The sequence below is a fragment of the Neoarius graeffei genome, chromosome 7 (assembly GCF_027579695.1).
Source record: "Neoarius graeffei isolate fNeoGra1 chromosome 7, fNeoGra1.pri, whole genome shotgun sequence".
Lineage (NCBI taxonomy): Eukaryota > Metazoa > Chordata > Actinopteri > Siluriformes > Ariidae > Neoarius > Neoarius graeffei.
The window spans coordinates 78,938,285-78,956,570 of record NC_083575.1 but is presented as its reverse complement, the minus strand read 5'-3'; the positions used below and the strand labels follow the sequence as shown (position 1 = coordinate 78,956,570).

The window sequence follows — 18,286 nt, the reverse complement described above, 5'->3', positions numbered from 1 at the left end:
TCTCATTCTCTCTCTCATCCTCTCCCTCCCTTATCCTCAGATTTTTTCTCTCTCTCCCTCCCTTATCCTCAGATTCTCTCTCTCTCTCTCTCATTCTGTGTATTGTCTCTCTGTCTGTCTTTCTGTCTCACATGCCCTCCTCATACATCTCATTCTCTCTGTCTCTCTCCCCCCTCCCCCTCATCCTCAGATTCTTTCTCATTATGTGTATTGTCTCTGTCTCTTTCTGTCTCACATCTCCTTCCCCATGTCTCATTCTCTATTTTTCTGTTCTCTCTCTCTCTCTGTGTGCGTGCATGTGTGTGCGTGTTCGAATTGACATGTCATTTTGCCAAAAAGTTCAGGAAATGTCTTTAGATGCACTTGAATCTGATGACGAAAATCAGAACATGGCGTCCTAAATGTTCTTTTGAAAATCACCATTTGAGCACTTTGTTTTATAGCTCGAGCTGTAGTACACTCAGCTTTTGTGGTTTTTTTATGATCTCTGATGATGATTTACTTCATTTCCCTCATGGAGAAGAAACAGGCATAACGGTCTGATCTTGTGGTGTGTCCTCACCAAATTCTAAATCCCTCTCTGAACAGCGTCCGTCTCCTCCCAGCTCGGTCTTCTGGAGTCGTCTCGTCCTCTCGCAAATCACTCTTTAAAGAAAGGAGACTCTTCCTCTTCATAAATCAGTGACTCTTTATAGTTTTCTTTGCAAATGTTTGTTTTGGAGTAAGTCAAGAAATCTCTGAGTGCTGCAATACATCATCGCATGAGTGACTGGTCATTTTTTAAAATTATTATTTAATTTTTTTTCAGAAAAATGAGGGCTGTGTTTTTGGCACTGGAGCTTTAATCCCCAAACATGAGAATAGACCGAATGAAAGGTCTTTCAGTTTTATTCAGCGTAATAAATCGTCTGTGGCCACGTGGCCGTCACGGTTCAGCGCGCTCCTGACTCGGCGCACGTCACATTCAGTCAAGTCCTCGGTGTTTCATATTCAGGAACCTGGAGTTTATGATTTTTTTAGGGGACCCCTGGCGCTCAGTCGCTAAGCTTAATTACACCCATGAAAGTCTCCTTCATCGCTCGGAGCGCATTACTAAACCACTGTTTCGATAACACGCGCACGCCTGTGAACAGCGCTCCAGTCTGTCAAGAGCTGCACTCAGACGTTCTCTCACATGGCGCTTACACAGCAGTGACTGGACAAAAGAGAGATTTGTTTTAGGTACGTTTATTCTAAACATTTAACGTTTATAGCAAAAACAGTAGGGTTTATTGTACAAGCGTAACCGATCAGTGCAGTTTAGTTTGTTTGACCTTTTTTTTTTTTTTTTTTTAAATACGTTAGTAGGTTTAGTGTTGGGGTGTGTGTGTGTTTATTCAACATAAGTTATGTTGCTTATTATAGTGTTATGTCATCAGTAAACAGACATTGCACTGTACATTATACAAAACAAAGTTTTTTTTATTTTTTTTCCGTTTCCGGTTGAGAGTACGTCGTGCGCGTTCTGGCTGCCGCTTCTCACCAGAGCTTTTTTATTTTATTTTTATTTTTATTTTTCTATTTTCATTTTATTTATTTATTTTTTCTGTGTGTTTGTGTAATTTGATGTTTGTTTGAGTGTTTTGTCCGCCAGTGGTGGTGTAGCTCCGGACCCAGTTTTGGGCGTCGGTTCCCTCCAGGCCTTGGTTTGCTGTGGGCGATGCCTGTACTCCCAGCTATGGACTGCAATGAGCTCGTTGCTCATTTTACATCGTGGTTGTCCAGCGCTCTGTGCTTTAATGCTTGGCGTGATGTTCCGAGCGATGTTGCTCGGTGGTGTCGCGGCGGCTGTGCAGGCGGTTTGGGACACACCAGCGCTTTGCATGGCGGAGCTTCTCTGCTCGCTTTGTGGATCCATGGTGTGGTGTTCGAGCGATGTTGCTGACGGCGGCGGTGCTGGAGATGTGGGACTCGTTTTCGTGCGCCTTTTGGTGGGACTGTGGCTGCTACACCACTGGAATTACATCCTGACTTTAGCCTGGGCCCGCCCATCCTAAGTGTGACGCAACACGGGGGCCTGTTGCGAACTTAGTCTGGCAAGGCAAGCTATCTCCAGCTCTTCCAAGCTCCCGAAAAATCGGGAGCCAATTAACTTTGAGCATCTCCAACGGCCCTGGGTAGAGGCGTGTTCAAGGTAGTAGTAGAACTGCAACCGGAAGCCATAGATTGTTTACAGAATCTATGCCGGAAGCGCTTCATTCACTAGAAACATTACGAACATGGAGCAGCGGCAAGCCTTTGACACAGCGGTAGATGCTGTATTGAAAGCATTCACCGGGAAGTTCTCATTGAAAACGGAGCAAAGAGCAGCCCTGGAGGTATTTATCTTCTTCCTGCAGTTTCCGTCGCGTCACATACGTCAGAGGAAAGAGTGATGTGATTGGTTTAAGCTTCGTCACAGCCTTTTCTGGCTTCGACCAGTAGCAAACTGAGGCATTTCAGGGAGGCGGGTCAACCATGCCTTTGGGAAACGGTTGGGCTTAATATCTTTGCCAGACCAAATGCTCGCAGAGCTTTGAAGTTGCGTTAGCCAGACTATCCTGACCCCTACTTGGTGGACTTTTTACTTTTTATTTATTTATTTTTTTATTGACTTTTTTCCTTGTCTATAATTGTAAAGCATCCTTGGGTTTCTTGAAAGGCGCTATATAAATTTAACTTTATTATTATTATTACATTATTATCCTGTATTCCAGCAGCGCTCAGTCTTCAGACTCAATTATTTGCTTTACACACCCCTCTGAGTTCAAGCAGACTAAGCCTAGGTCACAACCGGACGTACGATTTTTTTGGCCATGCGATTTTTGGCGTTTCCCAAATCGTTGCGTTTTCTTTGTTCATGGAGAAAGACGCACGTTGGCCGTAAGTTTGTCTTGCAACCTGAAAAAAACGTAAGTGCCCGTAGAGTTTGTTTGACATGACAAAGAACCTCGGCGGCCGGCCTGCAGCTCGAAAATCAGCACGTCACACGCACCGCCCTCCGTGCGTTTCACGCGCGCCCTCCGTGCGTTTCTTGCGTTTTTTGCACGTAGACCGGCTGTAGGAGCACGTACAGCCGGTTGTGACCGAGGCATTAAGTGAAACTATTTGTTTATTACACACACACACACACACACACCATTCAGAGCAGGGTTTTTTCTAGAAAAATTTAGTATGAGGGAGCGAAGCGGGGGGGAGATGGTGCCGGTTGCCCCCCCCCCGCCGCCGCCGTGCAAAGCCTTTGAAAAATGCTCCAATGGGACATTCTGAGGCTATTTGAGAGGGAAATTGTAACAAATTGTCTGTCATCATTGAAAAAGAAAGAAGTAATCTTCTGCCCCGGACAGTCTTTGGCTTTCTTCCGTTTCGTGCCGCGGGATGACATCTTTAAATGCCCAAGTGTCAACAAAAACAACTCGCGGACTACTTCTGTCAAAAGCTCCCGCGCCGGTGGGTGAAAGGTCATTCAGTCTCGAGAAATCTCGCTCTACAAGTCAGCTGACCGTGTATGTAACCCATGTCAAATCTCGCGAGAGCAGCCGCGACAAGTAAACAACTAAACAACATGGCGCCTCAGTCTGGAAAACGCCAATTCGGATTGTTTTTGCACCGTCTGGCGGTGTATCTACTATGATTGGAATATTTTTGGAGCAATTATAACGTATTTGATGATCAGACACATTGTCACGTAGTGTTGCTGGGATGTTTTCACGGAGTCGGTAAGGGGGCGCACGCCGAGAGTAAGAGGGCGCAGCGCCCCTGTTCCCCCGTTTAGACGAAAGCCTGATTCAGAGTATGGGTATACTAGTTTACATCTGTCCGAAACACCCTTTTTTGTCAGCAACCACAAATCATAGCCACTTGGTACCAAACTTCAGCTTGGGGTTCTATACCGTGTATACCGTTTTCACGTCTGTCGCACATCGACTTCCTGTTTACCGACTGAATGTATTTACGAAATATATAGCATGAATTTACAAAATTTTCATAGCACTTTTCTCAGCAGCTACAAATCACAACTGCTTGATATTTGGTACCAAACTTCAGCTTGGGGTTCTGTACCATGTACACTGTTTTCAGGTCTGTCGCACATCGACTTCCTGTTTACCGACTGTTTTGTAAATGGATTCATATAGGGTGGATTTACAAAATTCTCGTAACACTTTTCTCAGCAGCTACAAATCACAACTGCTTGATATTTGGTACCAAACTTCAGCTTGGGGTTCTATACCATGTACACCGTTTTCAGGTCTGTTGCACATCGACTTCCTGTTTACCGACTGAATGTATTTACGAAACGTATAGGGTAGATTTACAAAATTTTCATAATACTTTACTTTTCTCAGCAACTACAAATCACAACTGCTTGATATTTGCAGGGGTGATAGCGTTCCGGCGCGCCGCGCCGGATTTCCGGCGCGCCGTGGCTGGGGGAAAAAAAAAAATCTAGTTCGCCCATTGTCCTGTGTCATTCTGAGATGCGCAGATAGACAGTAAAGGGAGAATTCCCTTTACTGTCTATCTGCGCATCTCAGAATGACACAGGACAATGGGTGAACTAGATTTTTTTTTTCCCCCCAGCCACGGCGCGCTGGAAATCCGGCGCGGCGCGCCGGAACGCTATCACCCCTGTATTTGGTACCAAGCTTCAGCTTGGGGTTCTATACCGTGTATACTGTTTTCAGGTCTGTCCCACATCGACTTCCTGTTTACCGACTGAATGTATTTACGAAACGTATAGTACGGATTTTAACGCTATTACAAGAAGCAAAACGCTATTTCCAAATGACAGTTTACCAGGATGCTGTTTGAAATCCCCGGGGAGAGACACTGCTCTTTACTTACTTGTTTCAGGGTTCATTATTTGTTGAAGTCAACCTTCATAATAAGTGTCCTATTCCTTCGATTGCTTGCATTCTGATATAAGCGAGAGCGGGGGGATACGTAAATGAGCAGTAGCTCACAGCTGATCTTGTTTTACTATTTTTTTTTTTTTTTATAACTTTTTTCCTGTTTTAAGCTATGCAGCCTTCCCTTGAAACATTTCACTAGGATTTCTTGTTTGTTTCTCAAACGTTGAGCTAATGAACACTAACATTTAACTCTCACATGCTAAGCTGTATCACATGGCCTGACGATTAAATATTATTTACTGTTCTGATTAATTGAGTTTTAAATACAGCACCAATCAAATGTTTTGTATACTCCTGCTCATTCATAGGTTTTCTGTATTTTGACTATTTTCTGCATTGTAGAACAATACTGAAGACATCAAAACTGTGAAATAACATCTGGAACACACTCCAGTCAGCCATAACATTTAAAACCTGAGAGGTGAAGTGAATAACAATGATTATCTCATTTATAATGGCACCTGTCAAGGGGTGGGATATATTGGGCAGCAAGGCAAGAGAACAGTCAGTTCTTGAAGTTGATGTGTTGGAAGCAGGAAAAATGGGCCAGTGTAAGGATCTGAGTGACTTTAACAAGGGCCACGTTGTGATGGCGAGATGACTGGGTCTGAGCATCTCCAAAATGGTACGTCTTGTGGGGTGTTCCCGGTATGTAGTGGTTAGTACCTACCAGTGGCAAACCATTACTATTAGAGCTGGGGCTTGAGCTCAGCCAAAACTTAGCCAGACATACCAAAAAAGCAACAGAGCAAAGGATTTTGCAAGGGATTAGCGGCAGGCTGCCCGGTTGCTCTGCTGTGTGTAGCTGTCGATGCTGATTTTAAAAGTAACTTAAGTAAATTACACAGGGAAATGAATAATTTAGTATGCATGAAAAATACCGTAGCGAGCGTGCAGCGTGGAAGAAGAGTCTGGAGACGGAAATCTTAGTTTCTTGGTCATTAGCCTGTGCTACTTGCGCTCGATAGCACTGGCTTGACTGCTTTATTAGCATTCGCTAACACTACTGATGAACGCTACACTGGCTAGAAAGTGACTTCACTGCTGCACTGACTCGTGGTTAAGCTCGTGTTAGCCTACGGTAGGACGATAAATTTTTGGTCCCTCCCGCTATAAATCAAAATCTGATTGGTTAATTCATCTGACACGTCCCACATAAACATACACTGCCACGGCCTTCTGTCCCGGCAATGAAGTCCTAACCAATGAGTGAGCAGCTCTAAACTCTTCTCAGCCAAGAGACAACAAACCAAAGAATCTCATCAGATAACTCGAGTTTAATGTTTTCAGGACAGTAACCCTTTCATTTCTGAAGCAGATTTGATAGAAAATGAGGCCGAATTAGAAGAGAATAATTATAATGAAATTATGAAAGAGTGAAAGAAATTAAGTAACTTATAACATTTGAAATGCTGGGCGGCACGGTGGTGTAGTGGTTAGCGCTGTCGCCTCACAGCAAGAAGGTCCAGGTTCGAGCCCCGTGGCCGGCGAGGGCCTTTCTGTGCGGAGTTTGCATGTTCTTCCCGTGTCCGCGTGGGTTTCCTCCGGGTGCTCCGGTTTCCCCCACAGTCCAAAGACATGCAGGTTAGGTTAACTGGTGACTCTAAATTGACCGTAGGTGTGAATGTGAGTGTGAATGGTTGTCTGTGTCTATGTGTCAGCCCTGTGATGACCTGGCGACTTGTCCAGGGTGTACCCCGCCTTTCGCCTGTAGTCAGCTGGGATAGGCTCCAGCTTGCCTGCGACCCTGTAGAAGGATAAAGCGGCTAGAGGAGATGAGATGAGAAACCATTTACGTTGTAAATATAAAACTGGAAATATCCATCCGTTACTTGTAACCACTTATCCTGTGCAGGGTCATAGGCAAGCTGGAGCCTATCCCAGCTGACTATAGGCTTTTAATGTTACAGCTGATTGGTGCATAAGTGCGGTTAATATTCATAAGAAAATTCACATTTTATTCACTAATGTTTTCCAAAAGAAAGATGTGTAACCCTAATTAACATAAAATAGCATTGTGTTTGTCTAAATTATGTCATAGGAAATCCCAGGGAATCTGACTTCTCAATCATTCGGCATATACAATACACAGGGGTTTCCGTCTTACGATAAGACTGGAATAGTGGGCTGGCATGATAATGGTAACCAATACACGAGACCACTTTCACAGTCTGTTGTGTTGAAAGAGTCCATGTTTTCTGGATTGATATAGCAGTTTGCAGTGGTGAAAGGGTTAAATATGTTTTATATTAAATGGAATATTTCTGGTTAGTGATTTTGCTGCTGTATTGCTGTTATTCCTATGAGAAGTTAACAGTCTGTCGCTCTGACGTCAATTAATCGGAGAAATAATTTCAACAGTCTCACAAGGGATAATGATCAGGTTTCAGTGTTGGCTCCGAAAAACAAACAAAGAACAAAAGCTGCTTCTTTTCTCACTCACCATTTTTCAGTGGCGTTCAGTTTCACATTAAAGAGTGATCCAGTGTAGAAATGGTAGAAACGTTAGCGTAGATGCTGAACTCAGAGTTTCTGAATGCAGTGTAGGTATACAACACAGCTGCGCAGATGTTACAGCTTGGCTAGGTAGCATGCTACAAGATGAACAGCATGATGCTGGTTGAACAGAGTATACAGATGAGACGACGAGAGAGCTGGAAGGACTAGTGCTTCTGCGCCACTCTCTTTAAGTAGACATGAAGTGAGGGTTAAATCCTATGGATGCCATGATCAGCAGATTGTGTATCATGTAGGGGTCCATTAACCCAAGTGAAAATGTTCATCAGAGAAGTTGAACCCAAAAAAGTTCAATGTAGAAGTTTATCAAATGAATCTTTTGCATAACAAGATCAAATATAAACCATAAATATCGATATGCAAGTTGTTCAAGCAGGGTTCCTGCTGGCGCTCATCATTGATGAACATGATCCATCAGTGATGAAGAGAAAATTACTAGCAGTCATCACAGTGACAAATGTGTTTGTCATCTTTATCATAAGTCATTTTTTAAAATAGAAATCCCTACATAAATTCCTCCGTTTGCCAAAACCCAACCCCAGTGAAGAGACTATGGGAATCCAGAGTGTAAACAATGAGCACGTGCTTGTGACTAATAATTGTGACTAATTGTCTACACATAATGACCAAATGAGCACCAAGCTTTTGACCAATCACGATGCGTCTTAATCAGCCTGGTATGGTGGTGTAATAATCTCCGCGTGAACCAAACAATGGCGCAGTCTAAGCTGGTGAAGTTATTTGGGCGGGCTTCTTCAAACACTGAAAATGATTTAAGGACTGAAACAGCCATGGGGAGGGCACGCTCCGAGCCCCTACCATCCCCGAGTACATCGGAGAGTGTCAGTAATACAGGGGTCGTTAAAAATCACTCAGAGCCCCGACGGTCCCCGAGCGTATCGGACAGTGTCGGTAATACAGGGGTCAGTAAAAATCATTCAGAGCCCCGATGGTCCCCGAGTGCATCGGACAGTGTCAGTAATACAGGGGTCGGTAAAAATCACTCAGAGCCCCGACGGTACCCAAGCGCATCGTATAGTGTCAGTAAAAATCATTCAGAGCCCCGACCGTCCCCGAGTGCATCGGAGAGTGTCAGTAATACAGGGGTCGGTAAAAATCACTCAGAGCCCCGACCGTCCCGAGTGCATCGGACAGTGTCAGTAATACAGGGGTCGGTAAAAATCATTCAGAGCCCCGACCGTCCCCGAGTGCATCGGAGAGTGTCAGTAATACAGGGGTCGGTAAAAATCACTCAGAGCCCCGACCGTCCCGAGCGCATCGGACAGTGTCAGTAATACAGGGGTCGGTAAAAATCACTCGGAGCCCCGATGGTCCCCAAGTACATCGGAGAGTGTCAGTAATACAGGGGTCGGTAAAAATCACTCAGAGCCCCGACCGTCCCCGAGCGCATCGGACAGTGTCAGTAATACAGGGGTCGGTAAAAATCACTCAGAGCCCCGACGGTCCCCGAGCACATCGGACAGTGTCAGTAATACAGGGGTCGGTAAAAATCACTCCGAGCCCCGACCGTCCCCGAGCGCATCGGACAGTGTCAGTAATACAGGGGTCGGTAAAAATCACTCAGAGCCCCGACCGTCCCCGATCGCATCGGAGAGTGTCAGTAATACAGGGGTCGGTAAAAATCACTCAGAGCCCCGACCGTCCCCGAGCGCATCGGACAGTGTCAGTAATACAGGGGTCGGTAAAAATCACTCAGAGCCCCGACCGTCCCCGAGCGCATCGGACAGTGTCAGTAATACAGGGGTCGGTAAAAATCACTCAGAGCCCCGACCGTCCCCGAGCGCATCGGACAGTGTCAGTAATACAGGGGTCGGTAAAAATCACTCAGAGCCCCGACCGTCCCCGAGCGCATCGGACAGTGTCAGTAATACAGGGGTCGGTAAAAATCACTCCGAGCCCCGACCGTCCCCGAGCGCATCGGACAGTGTCAGTAATACAGGGGTCGGTAAAAATCACTCAGAGCCCCGACCGTCCCCGAGCGCATCAGACAGTGTCAGTAATACAGGGGTCGGTTTAAAAAAAAGTGAAAGTGCTGTCAGCCAGCAAGCGACTGAAGGGAGCCATGTTTCGGGTGGCGTGGTGTGTTGAGTCCCCGTGGTGAACGTATGATGTAAATCGCACTGTCATTCCGTGTTCAGTTTGTAAATCGATGGGAAAATCTGATTCCTTTACTGTTGGTTGTTCCAAGACTCTTCTCAACTCTGTTCAGTTGTAAATCAAGTTGTGTGTTGAAATAAAGGCTAAAGGGAGTCCTAATACCTGTTTTGAATAAATGTATGCTAAATTAACCTTAACTAAACTCAAACTAAAGAGGTTTATTTTAGCTGGATGGTGCACAGGTTGCCCAAAATTCGAGACTGGAGTGGAGCCCAAATTTTAGATGTCATGGAGAAGCCTGTACAGATATTTGAAATGTGCCGGTTTGGTTGGTATAAACCTGCATTAAAGTGACACAGGTCGATGTGCTGGTTCAGGAATCATTTAATCCACTCCCCTTTCTGAATTATTTGAGCTGATGATACCCATCCCCATATCTGATATGCATCGTCTCGTTTCAGTACATTTTATTTCCTAACCACGTGTTAGTTTGTTTACAAACCGCTCACTCAGCAGCCAGTTCAGAAAAGTCACGTGAGATCATGCGCGGGTCGGAGATCGTGACCGCGGAGCCACAACAAACATGGCAGATCCGGGCAATCACAGCTTACAAAATAACGCGCATTGGTATCTTTACTTATGACATCAACTTTTATACAGGTTAGAATTGAAATATTCCAAATCTAAACGCACCTGTGAGCTTGAAGGTTCTGGAGCGCTCGCTTCCGTGTCGGAGGCTGCCGGTTCCACCATGTTTGTTGTGACCTCGCTCGTTATAATAATATAATGAGGAGAAACGTCAGCTGTTTCCATACCCAAGTGTAAACATTAGCGCGCGGTGTTTTTTCCATCTCGAGCATGAGGCAGCGGGTAATACAGCATGGGATTCAGGTACCTGAGGGTTATTCTAGGTCCACAGGGTACTATTCGTCTTTTTAATACATCCACCTGTGTCACTTTTGATACGTCGGTAACTAAAAAAATATCGACTAAGTGAAGAAAAAAATAAAGTGAAGAATTATTTCTTTGACTTGATGTTTCAAGGAAAACAGTGGAGAATATTTTTCAGAACCGAGGGAGAACCCTGTTCAAGGTAGAATTTTCCTTCAGAGGTTCTGTGTAGAACCATACAACAGACTTTTTATATTTTGGAAACTAAGAACACTCAACAAACAAACACTCGGAACCTTTTTTTTTTTTTAATCCCCCGCTGTCCGAAAGGCCCAAAGGGTGATTATGTCGTGTGATGTCTGTCCGTCCTGGGAAGGGTACTCAGCTTCTGAAATCAACTCCTCTCTCAATTTTTGGAGGAATTCTACAGGATTCGTCGTTATGTCAGTGATACACATATTGCAATTTCATTCAATTCAGTAGCATTTTACCAGAGTTATGGCCCTTGATTACCAAACTTGTACTTTTGACAATTTCATGAGGGTGTATTAAGCACTTAAATGGAATCAATTTTGTGCCAAAATGTTCATACAGTACTTTTGAAATATCAAACAAAAACGACAAATCAAAATACAAAAAAACAAAAGTCAATTTTTTTAGACTGGCAAACAAGTTATTCGTGTAATCGTGCAAAATATCAGTCTATTACTCTTCAGAAACCTTTTATTTTTGTTCCGCGTCTTTCTCAGTTTTGTTTGACGTAATTTATTTTGGTTGCGATTCCAGCTTTCTCGTTTGCGCTCCCTGACTTTTTGCTTGCAGTTTTGGCACAAACTTCACGTGTGGGTGGGCTGTCCAGGAATGCATTCCCATTGGGTAACTTGTGTTTGACTGACAGCTACGCTCAGCCATTCCCTACTCGGATTTTGGCGGGCTGTTTGACGAGTGACCGATCCATTGACGGTAAACAAGGATCGAGTGGACTTCAGTGGCGACTATGATATTGAATTAATTCAACAAAGTGTAAATTCAATATCATAGTCGCCACTGAAGTCCACTCGATCCTTGTTTACCGTCAATGGATCAGTCACTCGTCAAACAGTCCGCCAGAATCCGAGTAGGGAATGGCTGACCGTAGCTGTCAGTCAAACACAAGTTGGCCAATGGGAATGCATTCCTGGACAGCCCACCCACACGTGAAGTTTGTGCCAAAACTGCAAGCAAAAAGTCAGGGAGCGCAAACGAGAAAGCTGGAATCGCAACCAAAATAAATTACGTCAAACAAAACTGAGAAAGACGCGGAACAAAAATAAAAGGTTTCTGAAGAGTAATAGACTGATATTTTGCACGATTACACGAATAATTTGTTTGCCAGTCTAAAAAAATTGACTTTTTTTTTGTATTTTGATTTGTCGTTTTTGTTTGATATTTCAAAAGTATTGTATGAACATTTTGGCACAAAATTGATTCCATACACTTACAGCATAGATATAGTTGCCAGCGGGGGATATTGTGCTCTCGGAGCACTCTTGTTGTAGATAGAAACCTTTCTGTAACAGTCTCTTGCCTGCGATAACGCTATTCACGTTGTCTCAACAGATGCAGAACCGCATGGCAGTGTTCCTGTGTAACCTCAGGCCAGTTAAGATGAGAGGAATCGTGTCTCAGGCCATGGTTATGTGTGCCAGCACTCCGGAAAAGGTTGAGATCCTGGACCCACCCAGCGGGGTAGAACCTGGCGAACGAGTCACTTTCCAGGGATTTCCAGGTGCAAAATGATCACACGATGACACTTCTACACTCTTTTTTTTTTTTTTTTTGTCTCTCTCTTTTTTTCTCTCTTTTCAGGCTTTTTGGGTGATGTAATGAAATCCAGGCTTATATAATCATTCACTCACTTTACTTCAACTGGCATCAAGACCTTCGAATCTGGGAAACGTCTCCGAATCCCCATTTCACATCCTATTAAATCTAGTTCTCATCACCCCCTCAAACCTCATCAGTGCACACTAATGACTAATTGTCTGGTTTAAATACAGTTACAGAGACCCACTATCCTCTTACTTCGAAAATACAGTGCAGAGAAATGAAGAAATCGCCGGGCAAGCAAAACAGGAAGCTGACTTAACAAGCATACGAGTTCGAACAGTCCAAGAACAACGCCGATGGCATTCATGGTTGTCAGAGTCTGCTTCATTCTTCTGAGGCTCGTTCACATGATTTATTGAGATGAATGGTCTGTGGTTTGTGCTAATTAGTGCTTAATTACACTGACCTAATCAGAGAAATAGGGTGGTGTTATGATGTTCTCCAGGGAATGGGAGCATACAGGCCTTTCCAGTCTTCAACAAATTTAAAGATGGTTTATTGCTCCTTAAGGGAAGCCATAGCCTAATCATCAGAGAAGCAGTTTTGGGACCAAAAGGTCGCTGGTTTGATTCCGAGATGTCCACAAGCGCCGGCGACCGGCGGTTTTCTCTGCCTGCACAGATGGTCTGCGCCAGCTACTCGATCCCAGAAAAAAATCAAAACTTCCCTTTCAATCTCATCTCATCTCATTATCTCTAGCCGCTTTATCCTTCTACAGGGTCGCAGGCAAGCTGGAGCCTATCCCAGCTGACTACGGGCGAAAGGCGGGGTACACCCTGGACAAGTCACCAGGTCATCACAGGGCTGACACATAGACACAGACAACCATTCACACTCACATTCACACCTACGGTCAATTTAGAGTCACCAGTTAACCTAACCTGCATGTCTTTGGACTGTGGGGGAAACCGGAGCACCCGGAGGAAACCCACGCAGACATGGGGAGAACATGCAAACTCCGCACAGAAAGGCCCTCGCCGGCCCCGGGGCTCGAACCCAGGACCTTCTTGCTGTGAGGCGACAGCGCTAACCACTACACCACCGTGCCGCCCTTCCCTTTCAATGTTCAAGTGATTTTTTTTTTTTTAATATCATCTCCACTGCCCATAATTTGCTGCAAATCCAATTATTTCACCAAGAAATTGTCTGATTCGGGACTAGCATGACTGGAAGTGACACCAGTGTGGATCGATTCTCACACTCTGGCTGAGCCGGACCACATGACCATGCCATAGCATATGTTACAGAGTCAGGCAGTGTACTACAGAGGGGAACTGAGAAAGCCAAGCAGATACACATCTGGAGGGAAATTTCAGACATATTTTGCAAGTATTTTCCAGGGAAATGGTGAGTAATTTATTTGCGGAGAGTGCTCCAGAAGGCATGTAAATTTCAAAACGTCTTGGCGGAGCATGCGCCCCCCCAGCATTAGCATGCCACAAATTCCAAACCCACCTCAAGTCCAGTTTTGAAAGTCCCTCTCACGCCAGAACCTGGTCTTCCCAGGCAGTCTCCTGTCCCAGTACTAACCAACTCTTTAAGGTGTATGGGTGCGGCGCTGATCTCCGTTACAGTGGGGGGCTGGTCCTCTGGTAACCGCGAGAGTTTGACTTCCCCACTCGCATCTGTATTGCAGCGTGCTTTGCCAGACGGCAGCAAGTACCATTTTTATGATGGTCTTTGGTACGACTTGACCGCAAGTAGAACTCGCAATCTCCCGGTCGAGAGGCGAACACGCTAACCACTAGGCCAACTCACAATCAAAGCCACCTACTACTTTTTATTATTTTAATGTGGCTACTTCAGATTTTCTGGAGAACCCTGTTGATTCCCTGGACCAGCAGGAATGACTGAAAGTGCCCTTAAGCAAGGCACCAATCTCCCAGCTGCTCCCCTCTGGGTATGTTGTGTGTCACTCTGGATAAAAGCATCTGCTAAATGCCTGTAATGTAATGTAATTGCGAAACATGTGCAGGCATGGCATGGAGTCCCGTTTGAAATGGTCTTGGCTGTGAAAAGATGCTTTACCTTGTCCAACATAGTCACGCCCATCTCCTAGAGCACTTTTCAAAATCAAAACAGGTCATAACCAAACAAGTTCAATATGCTGGAAGATCTCAACACTGCTGATTGTGATGTAAAAGATGGAGGAGTGGGCCATGTGACCGAATGTGTGAAAACTAACTCCGGAGTTTCCCGCAGAGTCGGCTCAGTCCGGATCCAGAGCAGGACTTTGAGAGACTCTGTCCCACGCTCTCATCAGCTGTGCAGAACTTTTATCATCTTGCTTTTTTCCCCTCCTTATTCTTCCTCCAGCTGCTTTTTAACAATGTGTCTCCAGCCAGCCAGTAATCAAATGAGGGGTTTATTATCCTGATTTGAATGCACATCGGGGTTCTCCCTCAGCGAGGCGGCTCTTTCTGTTTACTCCATGGATGACACCATCCTAAAACGAGTCAACGAAGTTTTCCGTTAACAGGATGTTTACTAAAAGTTCTTTACGCTGTTTTGTGTTTTGCTCTCTTCATATCTTCATGGCGCTCTCGTTTTACAAGGTGTCATGTCAAAGGCTTAGTAAAGGACAAAAGCCAGGGCATATCCGTACAAACCGGAGATTCCGACTGTAAAAGTGCTGTATGTGCTGAACTTAGGAAGAGTTGCTTGGCAGCTTTGTGGTTTCCACACCAGGTTTCCTGCAAGAACATTCCAAAAAGGATCATCTCCAGGTCATTTGATAGCGTTTAGTTTGACTTGCTCGCATTCAGAAAAGTTCTCATCACTCTAGAGCTCGACATTAACTTTTTAATCCACAGTAAGATTTTTCACCATAACCTTTTGATTATTCCTATGTATTTACCAGTTCAGTGACAGGAAAGTGATTTCACAAAGTTTATCCAAAAGCAGGTATAGTTATGATCATTGTTTTTATGATTTATAATTTTTCAATAAAACTCAAACTTTAACAATAAACTAAAACTATCCAATGCTCCATTATGGTATGTATTGTTCTAACCCATTACCTGATCTGCAGTTTTAAGAGTTAGACTTGCCCAAATTCAAAGCTTCTCAAGGAAATAAAGTTAAATCTTGATTAATCCAGTAAAACCTGAAGTATAAATTAATTTAAAGAAATGGGGGGGGGAACAAGTTGGACATAAGGGTGACAGAATCACATTGTAAATCAATGAAAACAAACCGTAAGTGAGTTGGACGCCGTCGTGAAATTCCGCCGAAATATTTTACATTTGTGATGGTTTATGTGAACCATCGAAAAGAAAAATACAATGAATGTCCGAATGAAATGAAGATTCACCACAGATATTTATTTTATTGAGGTATTTGATCACCATTTCTCCAATTTCAATGAACTCAAAGTCTATTTAACAGTTATTCCACGAAATCGAGTCTCTGATAGCCGACAAGGCACGTACTGTAGCGCCGAGTGAGCTATAAGCTGTGTACAACGAGATTGAGTGGAATAACTGTTTTATTCTATCCACATTCACTGGATTTTCAGAAACAGAGCATTTTTTATTTTTTGCAAATTCTATAAATAAAAGCTTTATACAAAATGTCTGACAATCATTTCCGCTTAGAATGTAAACAAACCGGCGAAATGACAGTAGCAATTTATGAAAAATGTGATAATGGTGATAATTGTTGAAAAATTAAAAAAAAGAAAGTTCTTACCATCAAATACTTTTATTCCATATCTTGTTGCCTTTTTTTGGGGGGGTTTGTTTTCGAGCAGTTTTTATTTAGCCCTTGGTTGGTTCAGCAACACGCTCCACCATTTTGTTTTTCTCAATCAGAATACATGATTCACATATTCAGTGAATGTGGATAGAAGAATAATCTATAATTATATATTACGACATGGTTAGTTTTACACACACACCTTTTGTACTCTGCTTCCCCAGAATTTCGTAAACAATACCACAGCTGGATCACTGAGGCGACTGAACTGGTTTTGTTAGAACTTTTGATGTAACGTGAATGAATATGATAAAAATGGTGATTTTTGAACAAATATTCAACTCGTCCCGTCAGACAGGCAGATGGAGATTTGACTTGTCTCAAACATTTGGTTGTCCAGGACAGTCGGACTAGCATTAATGCCGAGCCCTGCACCCCATTTCTCAGAATCTCTTCACGTTGGCTGCAGACTGTTGGAACTGGTGACTTACTACATGTGCCTGCACCGTTTTATAGCTCCTTTGTGGCATGTAAGGAATTAGAAACCATTTTCAAGTTACCCATTGAAATGGCTTACTTCCAATTGCCACTCAGTTTTATAGCTCTTGGAGAGGAGCGTCAGCACTGAACCGGGTAATGAGCAAAAACAAACACAAAAAAAAAAACCACTCCCTTGCACATTTTTAGAAGCTTAAAAAGCAGTCTTTGTTTTGACTCCGTTCTTGAACATTCATGGTTTCCCTGAGTTCAGATAACAAGCTGAATATGCCTTTCCTTGCATGTTCTAAATCATTTGAAAGCACTCAGGATTTTGATTCATTCCCCCCCATACTTCATACTCCACCAGCTTACTTGCTTGTCACTCTGCTGTCTGATCCAGGTGAGCCGGATAAAGATTTGAACCCCAAGAGGAAAGTGTGGGAGCAGGTCCAGCCTGATTTGCGCACTGATGACGAGGGCGTGGCCAATTACAAAGGGGCTGCGTTCGAGATCGCTGGGAAAGGAGTTTGCAAAGCTCCGACCATGAGGAACAGTGGCATCAGATAAAGCCGCAGAACCTTTGGAAGCTCAGGACTCTGGGAAGTAAATGAGGACTGAGTCTGTAACATCTGTAAGGCTTTCTGAAATGACAATAAAGGATTTGGACATCAGCTTGTTTTGAGTTTCAGTGTGTCTTATGATGCCATTGGAAAAAAAAAAGTTTTTCTAATAGATGGGTCTCTTTTTGATGCTTGCTTTAATTTTAGCTCTCAAAGGCAATTACTGTAAGTGGTGCACTTTTTTTCCCCCCCAAATTGCTTTTCTCACAGTAAATATCTATACTTTTCCCTGCTTAGCTGTGTATTTTGTTTTTTTTTATTTTATTGTCCTTCTGAGAGGGGCATGCTAGTGTGTATAATTTCTTTCTGGACAGACTCCTGACTAGCATTCAACCCAGTTCCCGAAGACCAAAGGATTTTTATAATTCTTTACAAGCCAAACTACATTAAGTGTAATTAAGTCCATGAATTTCCTGCAGAGCTGACCATGACTGAATTCTTGCTTTGATATAAATTATGGCCTGTTGGTTGAAGCACTAACAAGCTTCTTCTGAATTTTGAGTTTGTGAAAGCGTAATGTACGATTAACTAGCACGACAAAAAAGCTGACTGTGAATAATGTGACCTACCTTAATTCTTTTTTTTGTTGTTGTTTCATTCATCTTCAAGCATAGCTCCTTTAAATCCACAAGTACTGAATTTCTGTGATAAGGCATCAGACTTTCGAAGTTCATTGACCTTATGTCTTGACCAGTGTTACTTTTATATAATACAGAAAATTTTGTTACCCTGCAGGTAGCTCAAAGGTCTGAATGTAACACTGATGAATTATGAGTGGTAATTGGGTCGAGTGATTGCTAGGCTCATGCTTAGTTCTCACATCCACACGTACTCGGTGATTTAATCAAAAGTCATTTGCATGGCTCACGCTTGGATAAATCAACTTCATCTATCCTGGAATGTATTCCAAGCTTTTAACAAAGCCTAGCTAAAAATCATATGTTATGGTATGCTTAACCTCCTAAGGCCCAAGCTGTTTTTTTACATGCATTTTTTATTTCTCTTTGCTATTTGGGCTTATTAGAACCTGATTAGAATAAAAACTAAGCATCATCTTTTGATAAGATGTACTTTTAGAGAAAAAGTATGTCCACATATGTGGATTCTTGTTCTGAATTTCTAAAAAGTGCTGTCCACGCATGTGACCGCTAAGCCCTAGGAGGT

The 18,286-nt window shown here is 43.5% G+C and overlaps 1 protein-coding gene across 1 annotated transcript in view; it reads left to right on the top strand.

The window, feature by feature from the left end:
* Positions 1-17,173, top strand: part of aimp1a (aminoacyl tRNA synthetase complex interacting multifunctional protein 1a) — a 100,062-nt gene extending 82,889 nt beyond the window's left edge. Inside the window, exons 6-7 of the mRNA XM_060926463.1 lie at positions 12,057-12,225; positions 16,903-17,173. Of these exons, the coding sequence (XP_060782446.1) occupies positions 12,057-12,225; positions 16,903-17,069 (336 nt within the window). The 3' untranslated portion in view covers positions 17,070-17,173. The remainder of the gene's footprint in view (positions 1-12,056; positions 12,226-16,902) is intronic.
* The last annotated feature ends 1,113 nt before the right edge of the window (positions 17,174-18,286 follow it).